The 18175-nt window shown below is 44.2% G+C and overlaps 1 protein-coding gene across 17 annotated transcripts in view; it reads left to right on the top strand.

The window, feature by feature from the left end:
• The window catches only part of FRMPD2 (FERM and PDZ domain containing 2), a 119996-nt gene that overhangs the window by 64070 nt on the left and 37751 nt on the right, over positions 1–18175 (top strand). For all 17 annotated transcript variants that reach the window (XR_014827503.1, XM_021073051.2, XM_084996471.1 and 14 more), the window contains 2 exons: positions 7394–7541; positions 13403–13613. Coding sequence is in view for 16 of the 17 variants with exons in the window: in XM_021073051.2 (XP_020928710.2) it covers positions 7394–7541; positions 13403–13613 (359 nt within the window). In the remaining variant the exon portion in view is untranslated. The remainder of the gene's footprint in view (positions 1–7393; positions 7542–13402; positions 13614–18175) is intronic.

The raw sequence follows: 18175 nt of genomic DNA, 5'->3' as shown, positions 1-18175 counted from the left end.
CTGACCGCTGTACTCTGATGACTAGGACATATTTGGAAGAAGTCAGCCAGAGGATTTGAGGGTTTCCAGAGGTCACTTCTTCTCTGCCGTCCCTCACCCAGTTCCCTGTCACTCCTATGGACAGCCATTGGCCTAAAAGATTACACTTTCCCTTTGGGTGAGGTTCTCTTAATTTGGAGAAACTACTGAGAGCAAGGTTGGAGGTGGGAAATGAGGGAGGAGAATGGACAGTAGGTGCAGTGGAGCCTGCAGGGTTTTGAAACATTTTCCTTGTTATTTATGTATTTATTGCTTTTGAGGACTGCACCCATGGCATATGGAAATTCCCAGGCTAGGGGCGAATTGGAGGTGCACCTGCTGCCTGCCACAGCCACAGCAATGTGGAATCTGACCTGCCTCTGTGACCTACACCACAGCTCACGGCAATGCGAGATCCTTAACCCACTGAGCGAAGCCAGGGATTGAACCCTCTTCTTATGGATACTAGTCAGGCTCATTACCGCTGAGCCATGACAGGAACTCCTTCCTTGTATTTTAATTTTCTCTCTTCACCACATTGCATTGAGGCATTTCTGGCTTGTCTGCCATGGGCTACGAGTGTGCAAATCTTGAGAGCCATTTTAAAAACCAAAAACCCCTATTAAATGTACAATGTTTGAAATAACATTTGAACACCATTTGCATGAGCGTTTATCCTTCCTGAATTTAGTTACAATAAATTTGGCATTAAAAACATTATGTGTGTCCCCAGAGCAGAAAATGCTCCAGTAACTAATCTACCCGCCTGCCCCGTGGGTCATCCCAGTCAGTGCGCCATTACCTCAGCAATGATTTCATTATAAAACATGAAGTTCTTTGACTTGTGGCCCAAGAAGAGTGTTAGTTTTTCTTTTTCTTTTATTTTCCCTTGTGGGTTAAAATTTTTTCCTAGATTTTTTTTTTTCATCGTCTGATTCTTTGATTTTTGTTTTGTTATCATTAGCAGATGGTAGAGATTCCTAAGTGGAACACAATTGGTTTTATTCATTTTCTCAGTGTTTCTTGTGTTTCTCCCATCTTGGCTGTTGAAGTTAGTGTATTATTAAAGTATGATTCTTGAAAGGATTTCATAATACAGTGTTGTTTGTCTTTAGGGAAATAGATTACATCTAAAACTAAATAATAATTTCGCATAATTTAATTATGTTTGTTGAAGTGGCCTTTATAATTTCAGGAAACAGATTTTTTTCCCAAGTATATTTAATCATATCTAAAAGTAATTGGCATTTGTATTTGTGAGAATTGTAATGAGTCAAATTATTTTAATTCAATTGAAAAAGTATTTGAAGAATTTTAATTATTGAGTTAATTCAGTACTATTGCACTACTTCCTATTGTCTTTAGCTCATGTTTAATTGTTCAAAATTCTCAGTGTAATTTGTTTATACAATATTTTTTAAAATTTTATTTATTTATTTATTTTTGTCTTTTTGCCATTTCTTGGGCAGCTCCCGCGGCATATGGATGTTCCCAGGCTAGGGGTCGAATCAGAGCTGCAGCCACCAGCCTATGCCAGAGCCACAGCAACGCAGGATCCGAGCCGCATCTGCAAACTACACCACAGCTCATGGCAACGCCAGATCCTTAACCCACTGAGCAAGGCCAAGGATCGAACCCGCAACCTCATGGTTCCTGGTCGGATTTGTTAACCACTGAGCCATACGATGGGAACTCCGTGTTTATACAATATTTATAAAAATGCAGGCAACCTCCAAAGTAATTTTGAAAAATAGAATTTTTTGAAGCCATAACATTTAACAGTCCTCTTAAGGATTTTATATTTAAGTTGGTTTTTTACAGATATTTATTTCCCCCAGGACCATAATTTCTTGATTAAAGCTGGAAAGTCATCAAGTTCACAAAACAAATTTAGTAGCTTAAAAACACCCTTGTCACTAATAGGATTTCCATGTCCTGATGACCAGCCTCTTTCTCAGCATAAATATCCTTTTTTTTTTAAAATGGAAAAGTCATCATGGGAAGTAATGTCCCCAGCTGCTTGCCACAATCCCGGCCTCTTACTCAGAAAATGACTTGAACTCTTAACGCTTCTGCAAGCACAAAATGGAAACTCCACAAACAATACAAGAATGAGCTCAGGAAGCTGGTTTCAAATTTGCTTAATTAATAGCGGAAACCCAAATCCTTCAGACAATTGCAGACATTTGTTTTGCCAGCCTGGAGAGAAGTAGCAAAGGAAGTAGAGAAAAATGCCACTTTTCAATGACTGTGGTTTGTAGGTGTACTGGCAGGCTGCCTGTGGCAGAAACATCAATTCAGAAGATTATTCAATCAAGAAATTCTCTTCATTGTAGAATGATGAACCTTCCCACGGTAGTAACTGTTCTTGGGTATTAGCAGTAATAAAAATGTCTGAAGAGAAATGCATTAAAGCTGGGAGAATACAGGCTTTGAAGGGCTTTCTTAAAGAACAAGAATGTAAAGTTCCAAATACAAGCAAGGTTTTCAAGTAAATGTTCATTTAGAATAAGAAAAGTCATCACTACAACTTGTGAATTTTATTTTATTTTATTTTATTGTAATTAATTTTTATTTCCCCAATATTTTTTTTTCCTACTCTACAGCATGGTGACCCAGTAGGAAATACATTCTTTTTTCTTACATTGTCATGCTCCATCATGAGTGACTAGACATAGTTCCCAGTGCTACACAGCTGGATCTCATTGCTAATCCATTCCAAAGGCAATAATCTGCATCTATTAACCCATCACACCATGCACAAAAATAAACTCATAATGGCTTACAGACTTAAATATAAGACAAGACACCATCAAACTCCTGGAAGAGAACATAGGCAAAACATTCTCTGACATCAATCTTACAAATGTTTTCTCAGGTCAGCCTCCCAAAGCAACAGAAATAAAGGCAAAAATAAACCAATGGGACCTAATCAAACTGACAAGCTTTTGCACCGAAAAGGAAACCAAAAAGAAAACAAAAAGACAATTTAACGGAATGGGAGAAAATAGTTTTAAGTGATGCAATTGTCAAGGGCTTAATCTCTAAAATATACAAACAGCTTATACAACTCAATAGCAAAAAAGCCAACAACCCAATTGAAAAATGGACAAAAGACCTGAACAGACATTTCTCCAATGAAGATATACAGATGGCCAACATGCACATGAAAAAATGCTCAACATTCCTGATTATTAGAGAAATGAAAATCAAAACTACCACAAGGTGCCACCTCACACCAGTCAGAATGGCCATCATTAATAAATCCACAAATAACAAAGGCTGGATTGGGTGTGGAGAAAAGGGAACCCTCCTGCACTGCTGGTGGGCATGTAAGCTGGTGAAACTTGTAAATTTTAAAAAACTCGAACTTGCAAAATCACAAAAGCCAAAAAAATAATATTCTTATTAATGAACTCCCTGATAAACTCCATAATTCTTTTTTTCCTTTCGAATTTTTGGTGGCATACACTCTGATGACTTTTCCATATGATGATACTTCTGTAATAATATTATCTCTACAGAGAAGAGAAATATAATTTAGTGTTACTTTTAGCGTGGCTGATTGAAAATTGTTTTTATTGTTGATAAGATGCATAAAACATGCAGCTTTGCAGCAGAGACGGGCTTGCCCTTTGAAGGGTGGGTTTCTGTGGTACCAACACAGGAAAATCCAATAAATTCCATGCTGTGTGATTCTCATCAAAAAAAGAACAAAAATTATGTGCTCTATTGATAAGGCAGTATGTACAATTATAAAGGATGTCCCTGATAGGATAAAACTTCCACTTAATTAGGTGTTTTTGAGAATGAAATTACAGGTTTTCTTTGCTGATGGTTGAAAATATTTCCTGCAGAATGGCCTCTGGCCTGTGCATTTCTTTCACTTTTTTTGTCTTTTTAGGGCCACACCTGTGGCACATGGAGGTTCCCAGGCTAGGGGTTGAATCTGAGCTTTAGCTGCCAGCCTACGCCACAGCCACAACAACTAGAGATCTGACCCACATCTGTGAACTACACCACAGCTCACGGCAATGCCAGATCCCCAACCCACTGAGCGAGGCCAGGGAGTGAACCTGTGTCCTCATGGATCCTAGTCAGGTTCGTTAACCACTGAGCCACGACAGGAACTCCTGGCCTATGCATTTCAAAGCTTATTCCCCTCTGGCCCTGACATCACGTACTTCTGGTGCTGGTATTGTAGGACATGGTCAGTTTCACATGGACGCTGGCCCTGTATATTTATGCTGAGACTTGGGGTCAGTTGGGCCAATGGAAAGAATATTCTGGGATGGCTGGCAATAAACTATGGCAGAAGAGATGGCAAACCACATAAAAAAATCCCACTAAATCTACACTTAATGTAGCCCCATCTCAACTTCTCTTTAGTGGGATCTGCTGCTACACCAGCTAATGTTGCCTATGGTGAGATAAGTGAGACTGCGTTGCAGTGGAAAGAAGTCAGTGGTCTTGATGGTTGAGGCGAAGGTGTCCTGCTTTCCACATTTTACAAACACATATGAAGACATTGCTGGGTCCCTGCCAAGAAATGGCCTTCCCAAGTGGGGGCCTGGAGCTTCAGTTTCATTTGCTTCAGGGCACATCCCTTTCTGTCTGGAAGAATATTATTATTCTGCAAAGATGTATCAAACCAAAGCAACAAAGTAGCCTGCAAACAAACAGTGACAGCAATAAAACTACAGGGGATGAAATATTTGAAATGGTAAACTAATGCTTTGAAACAAACATGATGTTACAGAGGCACCAAGTATTTTTGTTCTGCAACAACAGGGGAGGAAATACATTTTTTGTATTTGTGCTGAAAACCTTGCAATTCAAGTTATACATCAGCTGATTCATAGAGCAGCTTGCCTCTGTAAAAGCTGACTTGCAGATATGAATTTTCCATTAAATGACGTTATCAAAATGGCAAAAAAAAAAAAAAAAAAATCCAAACAACTATAGTCAATGCTGAAATGAAGCTCGAAAAACATCCCTCTCTGGGGTGTTTAATACCTGAGAGCACTGGGCCCAAAAGGACAAGAGTTTGCCAAGAGTTTAGAGCTGAAACAAAGGTGTGTGGGTGTGTTTGTGAACTACTCTCCTTTTTTTCTTTCTTTTCTTTTTCATCTTTTAGGGCCATACCCATGGCATATGGAGGTTCCCAGGCTAGGGGTCTAATCAGAGCTGTAGCTGCCGGCCTATGCCACAGCCACAGCAATGCCAGATCCAAGCCGCATCTGCGACCTGCACCACAGCTCACGGCAATAAGGGATCCTTAACCCACTGAACGAGGCCAGGGATCAAACCCACAACCTCAAGGTTCCTAGTCAGATTCATTTCCACTGCACCACAATGGGAACTCCCATTCTCTTTTTTCAGATTTGTTGAAGAAGGGATATTCAATTAAAAAAAATGACTTATCTAAAAATTTTAATACCCGTTTTAGTATAAACTTGCCAAGGCTGTATGAAAGCATATCAATCCATATTGACAAAGTGGATAGAGTTTAAGCAACTACTCAGCTTCAGAAAAGTGGGTAAAATGATCAGCAAGTGGAGTTTAGTCATTATTATAATTTGAATACTAAGAAAGAATTTGTAAGGCTAGTAGGACAGTGTTTATGAATGTCTGAAAAAACACATGGTATAAAAACACTAGATACAGGAGTTCCCGTCGTGGCGCAGTAGTTAACAAATCCTACTAGGAACCATGAGGTTGTGGGTTCAATCCCTGGCCTTGCTCAGTGGGTTAAGAATCCGGGGTTGCTGTGAGCTGTGGTGGAGGTTGCAGATGCAGCTCGGATCCGGAGTTGCTGTGGCTCTGGCTTAAGCTGGTGGCTACAGCTCTGATTTCACCCCTAGCCTGGGAACCTCCATATGCCACGGGAGTGGCCCTAGAAAAGACAAAAAGACAAAACAAACAAACAAACAAACAAAAAAAACCCACTGGATACAGTATAGTTTAGTTGGTCTCCAGATCCATTTACATTAGTATAAGGAGGTTCAACATTGCATTTGTTAATAAAAGAATATTTAGAGAAGCTTCAATTATTTGAAATTAGGTTAATGGTAAAAAGGAGTTTCTCAGAGGAAAAGCAATGAATAGTTATCTGCCCTATCTGACTGTGTGAATGGGGTTTCTTAGGAACGGTGACTATCATGAATTAAAATGGATCAGCATTAATGAGGATCAGGATTTCAGGGACTCCTTTCAAGCATAAATCCTCTTTTTATAAAGTTATCTTAAAGGAACAAGCTCAAGATTCTTTCTGCAATATCTAGAATAGTGATTTTTATTTGGAAATTTTATATACATTCATATTTAATAGAATCTGTATTACTTTGCATTTTATTGTTCTTATTAGAATTGTATGTTGAACAAAGTTACAGATTTTTTTCCTCCAGGAAGCTCCATACAGAGAACCCCATATAGATAATCTTCCTCAGTTTATTCCAGTGAGCTGTACAAATATTGTCACTTCGTCTTTTTTTTTAGGGCCGCACCCATGGCATATGGAGGTTCCCAGTCTAGAGGTGAAATCAGAGCTGCAGCTGCTGGCCACAGCCACAGCAACATGGGATCCGAGCCGAATCTGTGGCCCACACCACAGCTCATGGCAACGCCAGATCCTTAACCCACTGATTGAGGCCAGGGACCAAACCTGTGTCTCCATGGATGATAGTCAGATTTGTATCTGCTGAGCCACTATGGGAACTCACAAATATTGTCACTTTATATGTGGTCCTTGAAAGTAGAAAAGTGGGGAAATGTTCATGGTGTTGTGACCTCAGTTCCAGCTGCGTTCTGAGGAGTCTCTGTTCCCTCATCTGTAGTATAAAGATCATGATGGGACATCCCTCATTCAGTACCTTCCAGGATGAAATGAATTAAGACCTAGAAAGCACTTAGAACAGAGCCTGGCATATAATAATGATACTAAAGATGTGCTTTTATCTTTTCTATAACCCTGTTAGCTGAGATTTTTGCCTTCGGCTTCTGCGAGTTTGGACAATGAAAACTATAGGGATATTGAATGGCCTTTCACAGTGCTCACTGAGTATTATATTCCCTCCTTGGTGAGGGCCAAGGCTGTGCTGAACTCATTGATACTCTTTCCACCCAGCACTCTCCTTGGCAGATAGCAATTGCCCAATAAACAAACATTTGATTTATGAATGAAGGAAAAAAGTAAAAATGGGATTGTCTTTAAGAAAAAATGTTAGACCATAGTCAGATGACATCTGCCATGTACTTCTAGATGTCTGTTGATACCCAGCTGAAAGCTCCAGCATTTATTATTTTCTGGATAGTTGTGCTTCAGTGGATGGGTGAGAATGATCAATATATTAAAGTCTGTGTTTGTTTCCTTCAGCGAAAGAAGTTCATGATCACAAGCAGCATCACTGGGAAAAAGCACACATTTGTCACCGATTCAGCCAAGACCTGTAAATATTTACTGGGCCTCTGCTGTGCCCAACATGGGTTTAATGCTCAGATGAGCTCTCCTGGAGTTACAACCAGTGAGTAGACACCGTCTTCTCTACCTAGAAAGATTTGGCTTTGAGTTGGATGTGTCATGTTTGCCATTGATTTCTCACAGTTTGTTCAGTTAGAAAAAGGAACAATAGCAAGTCCTAATCCCTGGAACCTGTGAATGTATTACCTTCCATGGCAAAAAGGACTTGGCGGAAGTGACTAAGTTAAAAGTCCTGAGATGGGAATATTATTCTGGATTATCTGGGTGGACCCGATATAGTAACAAGAGTCCTTACAATAGGGAAGCAGAAGGGGCAGAATGAGAGAGAGAGAGAACAAGAGAGAGGTTGGGAGTTGCTATCATGTAGCGTTGAAGAAGGAAGATGGGGTAGGAGCTAAGGAATGCAGGCAGCCTCTAGAAACCAGAAAGGAAAAGGCGTCAGTCTCTCCCAAAGTCTCCAGAGGGAGCGTAGCCCTGATGACACCTTGATTTTAGCCCACTGAGGCTGATTTTGGACATTTAATCTTCAGAACAGTAATCAGTAAGATGATTACATTCATATTGTTTTTTTCAAAATTGAAGGGAATAATATAATATAGTGATTTCACCCTTCATGTTCAGAGTGGTTTCCAGTGTGCAGCACCTGGGCGCTTACTAGGGATACAGGATTTCAAGCCCTTGACTTAGAATCTGCATTTGAAAAGGAACCCAGGTGATTGGATGCAGATGAAAGTTTGGGAACTCCCAGACTGGAATGTGGACCCTAGTGTCCAACTGACTCAAAAGCGGTGCCGCTTACTAGCTGCATGTGTGACTTTGGACAACTTACCTGCCCTCTCTGAGCCTCAATGTCCTCATTGAGCAACTGCCATTTGGCAGGTTTGTGCTGCACTCCATCGGGAGTATGTGTCTGTGTGTGTTTGTGCGCATGCGAGCATGTGCGTGCTGTTTTTAGCTCATCTAGAATGAATGTCTGGTGTTCATGGCTCCATGTGACTAGTAACAGCAGCTTCTGCTCATGAGAGTTTTTTTTGTTGCCAGCTGACTCACAGGGCCGCTGGGGTCCTGGGGTGGGGCATCAACTAGAAAACAAAATTGCTAAGCATTGAGATGCAGAAGCAAATACAGAAAATAAAGGTGGCATGCTATTTGTAGCAATACCGAATAAATATTTAAATATTTCTTGGAAATCGCAGAGTAGCAATTCCATGATGTTTCTAGGGAGCAGGAGATAATGAATGTAAATTAATTGTGTCTTACCTGCAATGGCTGAGACAGAGTGTGAAACATCACCAACATCGATTTTATTGCCTGATATCAGTGCACATAAAATATTTATCAGGACTCCATGGGCTTACTAGGAAAATTAGTCCTTTTAAGCCTGTTTTGCTCATAATACACTATTCTCTCAAACTGCAAGTCCTATTATCATTGTAGTGTGGGCAAATTTAACATTTCCCTGGCCTCCTCCTGCAATGCTCTTCTTGCCTCCTTCCAGGCTCAAACTGCCATGATGAGCCTGATTCTCCTAGAATAAGTTCAAACCACCTCCTCCGTGAAGTCCCTTCAGATTGTCTGCCTACATCCTCCCTTCTCAGGTGGAGGTGACCACTCCCTCTTTTGTGCAGACTCTATCTTCTCACTTGTAATGTTCTGCCCCCTTTGTTTGTGGATATGTCAGCCTCTAGTTTGCAGTGGACTGGGAGCTCCTGGAGAGCAGGGACGGGTCCTCATACCTTTATGGTTCCACCATGGAACAGAAGTGTGTCGAGTGGGAGATGGTTATTACATATTTTTTTTGAATGAATGAAGGGATGATTAGTGTGGAAATACAGTACTTAATCCTTCTTCTATGTTGATTTTAATTTTGTTTTTCACTTTTCAATATTAAAAGTAATATTGCGGAGTTCCCGTCATGGCGCAGTGGTTAACGAATCCGACTAGGAACCATGAGGTTGCGGGTTCGGTCCCTGCCCTTGCTCAGTGGGTTAACGATCCAGCGTTGCCGTGAGCTGTGGTGTAGGTTGCAGACGCGGCTCGGATCCCGAGTTGCTGTGCCTCTGGCGTAGGCTGGCAGCTACAGCTCCGATTCGACCCCTAGCCTGGGAACCTCCATATGCCGCGGGAGTGGCCCAAGAAATAGCAACAACAACAACAACAACAACAAAAAAAGACAAAAGACAAAAAAAAAAAAAAGTAATATTGCAGTAAACATCCTTGGAAGAGAAAATTCATGTATCTCGTACTATTTCTTTCAGCTAGATCTCAGTTGGATTTGAGGTACAAAGGCTGGGGCATTTTTAGGGCCCTGCTGTCTTCCTGAGTGCCATTCCCACATCCAGTATCACTGTGGCTGCTTCACTGCATCCTTGCTGGACTAGAGATGACCATGTTTATCTTTGTTTGTTTGATAAGGAAAACTGCTTTCTCAGCGTTGTTTCATTTGGCATTTCTTTGACTGGTGAGAAGTTGGAGACTTTCCAAATGTTTCTTAGTCATTCTTCTGTGAATTGTCTCAGCAAGCATTACTTTATAGTTATATTGTTTCCCTGGGGAGAGAGAAAAATCATTGAGCTTTTACGAGTGCATAAATTCAGGATGAAATCAGGCAGGCTCTGTCAGCACGGCAGAGTGGGACCGCAGACCTCTTCTCAGTGCTTTCAGATGGGTGGCCCAGGGCTACAGGGATGCTTGTGGCCCTTCCACAGGCTTGTGGCTATAAGACTCCGCAGGTCTGCTGTGGCTGCCTGGGATCTTGCCCTGGCTCTTGGATCCTGTGCTCTTGAAATGCTGTAACTGACCTGGACTTCAGGCCTTGCCATCCAGACTGTTTTGGATATTTGTCAGCTACTTCCTTGGTGCCACAGTTATGTTGTGAGTCTCCCTTGGCTGGTGGACAGAAATCATTTGCTCTCCTTGGCATGTCAGTGGCACTGGGATATTCTTGGTAACTAACCCTTCCTTCCATTCTTGAAAAGCTATCAACTTTTGGCTCTACTGATCAATCCTTCCTGCACTCTTTGTTCAGCCAATCGAAACCCACTAAGCTGAGATCTAATAATGATAATAGCACTGCTCACCAGCCTCACCAGACCCCTGCTTCATGCTTAGTGCCTGATGCTAAGTGCTTGATGTCTGGGCTCTCATTGTCTGACCTCACTGTGTTGCTTGCTGGTCCTGTTAATGGAGTGTCCTCCCCAGTCCCCTGATGCTCTATGGCTTCTTGCTGGGGATGAAGCCCTACTTGGAACCCAGGCCCTTGGCACTCTCACTCTTCTGCCACCTTCCAGAGCCTCCCTCTCCCAGGGGACAGTCCTTTCTTCCTATGCCTCTAGCTTCTGTACAAAGGCCTCCTTGAAACCCACAAAATCTCTCTGAGCTGAGACTTTGCCACCACTCTCTCTCCCTAGACGATCCCCTTGTGAGTATTAATAACCACCATAACTAAGGCTAAGGTCATTGTCCCTTCAGACTGCTTTAGATGAATCTGTTGTGCTACCATTTTTATCTCTGTGTCCTCAGCACATCCATTTTCTGGTGTGAACTGCAGCATCAGCTGACCTGAGAGTGAGTCCTGTTCTACCATTTATAAACTCTGAGCAAACTGTTAACTCTCTCTTAGCCTCACACTCCCTCATCTATAAAATGGGAATATTAATATCTATCCCACAGGGCTATTGTGAGGATTAAAAGAGACAATGCAGATAACATGCTTACCACTGTGCTTGGTATGTCCTAAGCATGCAGCATGCATGAGCTGTTGGAGTGGATATTACCATCGTTGCTGCTAAGTGTCTGAGTAGGTCCAAGCTCTGGGGAGTCAGATGCTGGACAATTTGGGCAAAAGCTGCAGGTCACATTCAACTTGCTTATAGGTCTCTTCTCTTCCTCACCTACCATGTGTGAGCGATGGTACTAAATGCCTCACAGACACAGAATGTTCTCAAAAAGCATTTTATTTTTATTTATTTATTTATTTTGAACATGGAAGGTCCCAGGATAGGGATCAAAGTGGAGCTATAGCTACTGGCCCACACCACAGCCAAAGCAACACGGATCCCAGACCCACGGAACGAGGCCAGGGACTGAACCCCCATCCCCATGGGTACCAGTCAGACTTGCCCCCGCTGTGCCACAATGGGAACTCAAAAAGCATTTTTTTTTTTTTGTCTTTTGTCTTTTTGTTGTTGTTGTTGTTATTGTTGCTATTTCTTGGGCCGCTCCCGCGGCATATGGAGGTTCCCAGGCTAGGGGTCGAATCAGAGCTGTAGCCACCGGCCTACGCCAGAGGCACAGCAACGCGGGATCCGAGCCGCGTCTGCAACCTACACCACAGCTCACGGCAACGCTGGATCGTTAACCCACTGAGCAAGGGCAGGGACCGAACCCGCAACCTCATGGTTCCTAGTCGGATTCGTTAACCACTCCGCCACGACGGGAACTCCTCAAAAAGCATTTTTTAAAGGTTGCCTTTTTCACTGGGCACAGTCCCGACGCTGAACCAGGCACCATTGCACGAAAGGAGGGCATCTGCTTGAGGAAGTAAGTGCCCACGGACATACTCTCAGTGGAGGTACTTTACTATGCTTCAGATACATGTGAATACAACACACATACACACAAAACATACACACAAACCACACACCACACATACAAAACACACACAACACAATACCTACAACACATACGCAAAAACACAGAAATGCACACACACAACACATACATGCACACCACACACAACAGACACACAAACCACGCACCACACATACAAAACACTCACACAAACACACAACACACACACACACAAAAGGCACACACAACACACAGAGTACGCACAACACACAAAAATGCCCACACAACATACATACACACACAACACACACACCACACACACCACATATACAACCCCCCCAAAACCCACACACAAACACACAAAATGCACACACAGCACACACACGAACATGCAAAACTCACAAAATGCACTCACGACATACAACACATATACATATAAAAGACACACACCACACATACGCACAAAGCACATATACACACAACACACACACACATATGACTGAAACCACATGAGTGCCATGTGCCTGAGCATTCTTTCCTTCTCAGTTTTAACATAGAACAGATGGTCAGAATACAGTCATAATTTTCTTTTTTCAAAATACAAATGGAGCTTTGTATAAACCCTAGGTAGTTTAAGGAATCTGTCTGTGAAGTCCTGTTTCTTATGAATGATGTGAAGAAGGAAGTGGTGAGAGTCACTTACATCGCCGCGCTCACGTTAGGGATTTCACCAGAATCATTTATTACCTCTTTCTGTAGGAAGGGAGGAAGGAAGGCATCAAGCAGGAAGACAACACATCTGATTTGTATTCATATTTCAGAAAATCGGATCTTAAACATTATCACCAGGGAAACTAAGCTTTGTAGAGACGAGAGATTACGTTCCATAGGGCAGAGCATAATCTTGGGATCGCAGGTAATTTGCAGACTCATTTGTTGAAACAACTTTTGGAGGATGGTGTGTAAAGGTGACGAGCAGGCAGTTAATTTCATACAAGGCCCTGTGGGCGCTGTGACATGCTGGGGACGCTCTGGTGAGTGCCCGTCAGAACTGAGGCTCAAAGTCCTGTCAGCTGCCAGGGATGGAGGCATCTTGTCTCCTCCTCCTGTGTGTCTGAAGTCTCTTTCCCTAGTGAGTGCCAATTAGGCAGTCATGGCATCCTTGGGATTCATCACAGGAGCTCTGTGAGCTAGCAGTGGGGAAAACGGGCCCCTCAGTGCAGACAAAGACAAACCAGAACAGAACCTGGGGCCTGTGATGTGTCACTGCCACAAGAGTGATGGAGCCAGTATCATTCTTGTATTTGTTTATCATTTTCTCCCCCATTTCAGACTATGACAAGTATGTGCAAATGGCCAATGTGAGTCTTGCACACCTGGCCCAGTCCAAGCCTCTCACGTGGGTACAGAGATTGTCGTGCTCAGAAAATGCGCTGTTTGTCTCCGGGCTGGAGGACGCCGCAGGAAGCCTGGGGCACACATCACTGGAAAACTTCTCCACGGACACCAGCAAGGGGCCTGGGGTGCAAGGACTCAGAGGCAGGTGGGTTTGACACGTCTGTTCCCTGGGTCCAGACCACCATGTACTTGGCGCTCTGGAGCAATCCATAGCTGATGGAATTATTTAAAGGATGTCAGATGTCTAAGGGAAGTATGCATTCACTGGGTAACTTTCAGCTAATTCTACGGTGATTTCCTGAAGCCCAGCTGTGGGCCAGAGCTATGCTAAACACTACAGGGCAGACATCCCTTGTCCCCCTCCTACCTTGCTCCATCTTTTGGTGGAGAAAGAACAAAGCGATAATGTGAAATTGAAGGGGACAAAATGAACAAATTGCAAAGGCCCATTTAAGTTTATCATGAGCCTGGTACTGTTCCAACTGTACCCGTCAACTAATTTAGCTCTCACAACCCTGTGAAGTCATATATTTTCTCCCAATTTGAGGTTTGAACACACACACCTGGCCCTGGAGACTGTTCTCCTAAGCTCTGCTCTGCTCCTGCTTTCTCTGTTGACGGATTGCTTGTAATTTCATTTGCAAGTGAAAATAATGAGCTTATCAACACAGCTCTACATTATAACACAATGATCCATAAATTTTAAAATAGCCTAGAGGCTGGATTGCACTTACATTGCAAGCTCTATAAATAGCCCAGATTCACAGGCAGCACATGACCAAGGAAGGTTGCTATAGGAGCTGTTTTTGGGAATGAGTTATACATCTGCTTCTGCAAGAGGGTATGGATGATTGATTTGAATTGCAGTGTGTATATTAAAGCTTAAAATCATTCTTAGAAAATTAGTGCTTCAGAGTCTGTTGATGCAAATATGTATCACCAAGCACTGCAAACTAAATCAATAATGATGAAGCAAAACCATCTTTTACTCTGTAACCAACAAATCCAAAGCACAGTGGCTTAAAACAACAACCATTTTGTTTTCTCTTTCACGATTTTCTGGGTTAGAAATTTAAGCAGGGCTTGGCTGGGTGATTCTTCTGCTTCTCTTGATGGTATTCCTTAGGACAAGTCTGGAGGCTCCAAGACTGCATTGCTCACATGCTCAGCCTCTTGGTGGGGTTGGCAGGGACCATGACTCAGTTGAGGCCTTCTCACTCCCCATGCTCTCAGGCCCTCTCCATGGGATGCCTTCATGTGGAAGGTGGTCAGGCATCTACAGAGCAGCTCAGGGCCAAAGGTGAGGCTGCCAGTCTCCTAAAAGGCTAGGCCTATAGCTGATGCGGTGTCACTTCCACTATAAGCTCTTGGTCAAAGGAGTCACAGGTCAGCACAGATCCAGGGGCAGCAAAAACAGACTCTACCACCTGATCTATGACTGTCAAAGCATTTGTGGCCATCTTTAATCCATCACTCAAATGAATAGTACTTTGTAGCACTTTATAGATTAAAAGCTGGAAGAAGCCATGACTGATTCAAGGCCACCTTGAGAATGTGTTCACTGCAAAGTACCCTTCCACGGGAGGGTGGACTTCCAGGGACCTGCCAGTGGGCATGCATAGGAGGGGATCTGCAGCACCACATGGCAGCCAGCCTTCTCAATAGAAAGCTGAATTGGACCTCATTGAACTCTGGTATCCCTCTCATTTTATGAATGCTAGCTTTTTGCAACCCCTAATAAGTGACATCAGAGCTTCATCTTCCTGGTGACCTTCCACAAAAAGGAAAATCTAGGGTCCATGGCCATCTGGAAGGCTCCCAGAAGCACAGCCCAAGACAATGACTTGGGTGCAGGTGGTTTTCGTGGAGGTGATGCCAGGAAGCCAGAGCAAGCAGGATCAGTGAGAAAGGGAAGGACAGAAAGTGAAAAGAAGGAAGCGGTATCATCAAGGTAACTGTTGCAGGTAACCAGAGCTCAATTCCAGTGCAAAAAGGCACAGGAGCTCCCCCCTCCCCTCCCCGCAGAATTGTCCATCTGAAGGACCAGAGAAGGGACACTTATGCACCTGCTCCCATCCCCCTCTGTGGAAGCTTGGCTGCATGAGGTATTAACTCTCCTATACTTCATGGGTGAGATGGAGGTAGAGGGAGTGGGTGAGGTGTTCAAGACGGACAAGAAGCTCTAGGGCAGAAAGAGGACCACATTTGAGGCAGGGTCAGCATGAGCTGAGCCTGAACTCATGTGGAACTGCCCACCATTGCTGTGGCCATAGTCTGAGGCGGGCTGAGGGCTGGCATCCATTGGGCTCTGTTTATCCCTGTGACACAGATGAGAAGTTCATCATTTCTGCTGTGGCTGGTGCAAAGATGACCTAGCTGAGGGTCCGCTTTGAGCAGAGTTCTGGAGCCCTGTGTCCTGGAAACCCACCACCCATACCTGCGCAGCTTTCTGCTGCCATGTGATGCTGAGTTAGGTGTTTAAAATACCTGTGCCTCCCTTTCCTCATTCATCCAGCGCTGGGAGCAGTAATACCCACCCAGGAGGCACAGTGAGAAGAAGGGAAAATAGGCAAGAACGCCATGAGTGAGTAGTTGACCTTGCTAGAAATATTGGCTGAGCACCTGCTGTGTGCTAACCCTGAGCTATGCACTGAGGGCTCGGCAGTGAGCAGGACCGACAGCCCCTGCCTCATGGCACTCACAGAGGTGACAAACATGGGTCTGTGTGGCAGGAGCAGATGGTGCTGTTGACCAGTGGGCCGGAGCCAGGACAGATGGATGGAATAGCATGCAGACAAAGACTCTGAAGAGATGGGATCCTCCCATCCCCAGGACCAATCCTGAGCATCTGTGTGCTCAGTACCCCTTAGAACAGGGATGCCAGAGGGGTGCCAACACTGAGGTACGATGCCTGTCCCACCTGCACAGGGTGTCTTTTCTGTCAAGCCCTTCCCAGCTGCCCTGGCCAAGGGTGACTCTTCAACACCACCAGCTCCCTTTCAAGCAGCCCCCGTGTCCCGCCACCACGACATCCACGTGCCTTTGTCTCTCCAGTTAAACAGTGAAATTTCAGAGAACAGTAACATGCCTGTTTTTCCCCTCAGCTCTGTGGGGGGCATGCGGAGACGTTAGGAAATGGCATTTTTTTTCCCCTTTAGGTTTGCATTTTTAAAAGCTCATTTTTTCTTTTTTTGTCTTTTTGCCATTTCTTGGGCCGCTCCCGTGGCATATGGAGGTTCCCAGGCTAGGGGTCGAATCGGAGCTGTAGCTGCCAGCCTACGCCAGAGCCACACCAACGTGGGATCCGAGCCGCATCTGTGATCTACACCACAGCTCATGGCAACGTCGGATTCTTAACCGCTGAGCAAGGGCAGGGATCGAACCCGCAACCTCATGGTTCCTAGTCAGATTCGTAAACCACTGCGCCAGGATGGGAACTCCTTAAAAGCTCATTTTAATTGTGGTAAACTGTACATAAGGTTCACCACACTAACCATTTTTTTAAGTGTAGAGTGGCGTTAAATAGATTACATTGTTGTTCAACTGATACCGAGAATTCTTCTCATCTTGCAAAACTAAGCCATTAAGGACAAATCCTGTTTTCCCTCCCTGAGCCCCTGATAGCCACTCTTCTGCTTTCTGTTTCAGTGAATTTAACTACTCTAAGGACCTCATTGAGTGTAATCACACAGTGTTTGTCTTTTTGTAATTTGTGGTATATGCCATTTTTTTAATCCTTTTTTTAAACAATAGAGTTCCACATGTAACTCAGATCACATGGGCAACGACGACCTGAGGCAGAAAAGCCTTTCCTTTTCTCCAAAGGCCCTTCCTCATGCCACCTTGTCCCCATAGCCTTTCTCTGCCCCTCCAGAACTGCTGGAGTGTCTTCTTTTAAACCCAGGAGTGCTCTGGCAAAGCCTCTCCCTGGGCACTTTGGTTGGCTCTAGATAGTGTGAAAGGCACCCACTTCACAGCCTGCAGTGGGCTGGGAGCTCCCAGAGGGCAGAGCCCACATCTGATCCACCTTTACCCTCAGTGTCTTGCCAGCCCAGAGTCTTGCATCTAGTAGGTTGAACTTGCTGAAATGCACAGTATAAACAGGAGCCAAGTCAGAGCGAGGCCCCATCCCTTGCCCTGCACCTGCCTTCTCCCCCAATCACTCCCGTCCTTCCATTTCTAGCTCTGGCCCACTGTACAACGCCGGGCTCTGTGCCCCGAGCACCTGGCATCCCTGATCCCAGGGTGCAGTGAGAGGGTCCATGGGAAGCTGCCTGCCAGCATCCATCCCTGCCTCTGTCCAGGGGCTCCCTGAGGTTGGGGACAGCTGGGTGATGAAGGGCCACAGAATCTGTTCAGGTGGTTGACCTGCTGGCCTTCCTTCTTCAGATGAGACCCAGGGCTGGCTTTTTCCAGAGCTCTGAGGCTTTGCCTTTATTCTTCCTGCTCGCTCTCTACGTTGTTCATCCCTGAATGTAGCTTATTTTGAGCAAGGCTGACCCTATGGGTAGGGCAGGGTCCACACTTAATTCTTTACTTTCTTGGGGCTTAGAACATCCTTTGTTTGCTAGAATGCTGGCTTGGCAAAGCCAGTTGAATGCTGGCATGAAAAGTTCCTGTTCTCAGCTCGGTATTATTAGGGGGTAGCCAGCCGAATATCTGCAAGTATCAAGCAGGTAAATTACTGTGTGAAGCCCTCAGGGGCCA

Source organism: Sus scrofa, chromosome 14, assembly GCF_054392235.1.
Source record: "Sus scrofa isolate SSC_HxYL_T2T_F1_AM1 chromosome 14, Sscrofa_HxYL_maternal_Yorkshire_Landrace_v2.0, whole genome shotgun sequence".
Lineage (NCBI taxonomy): Eukaryota > Metazoa > Chordata > Mammalia > Artiodactyla > Suidae > Sus > Sus scrofa.
This window is presented reverse-complemented; position numbering and strand designations above follow the sequence as displayed.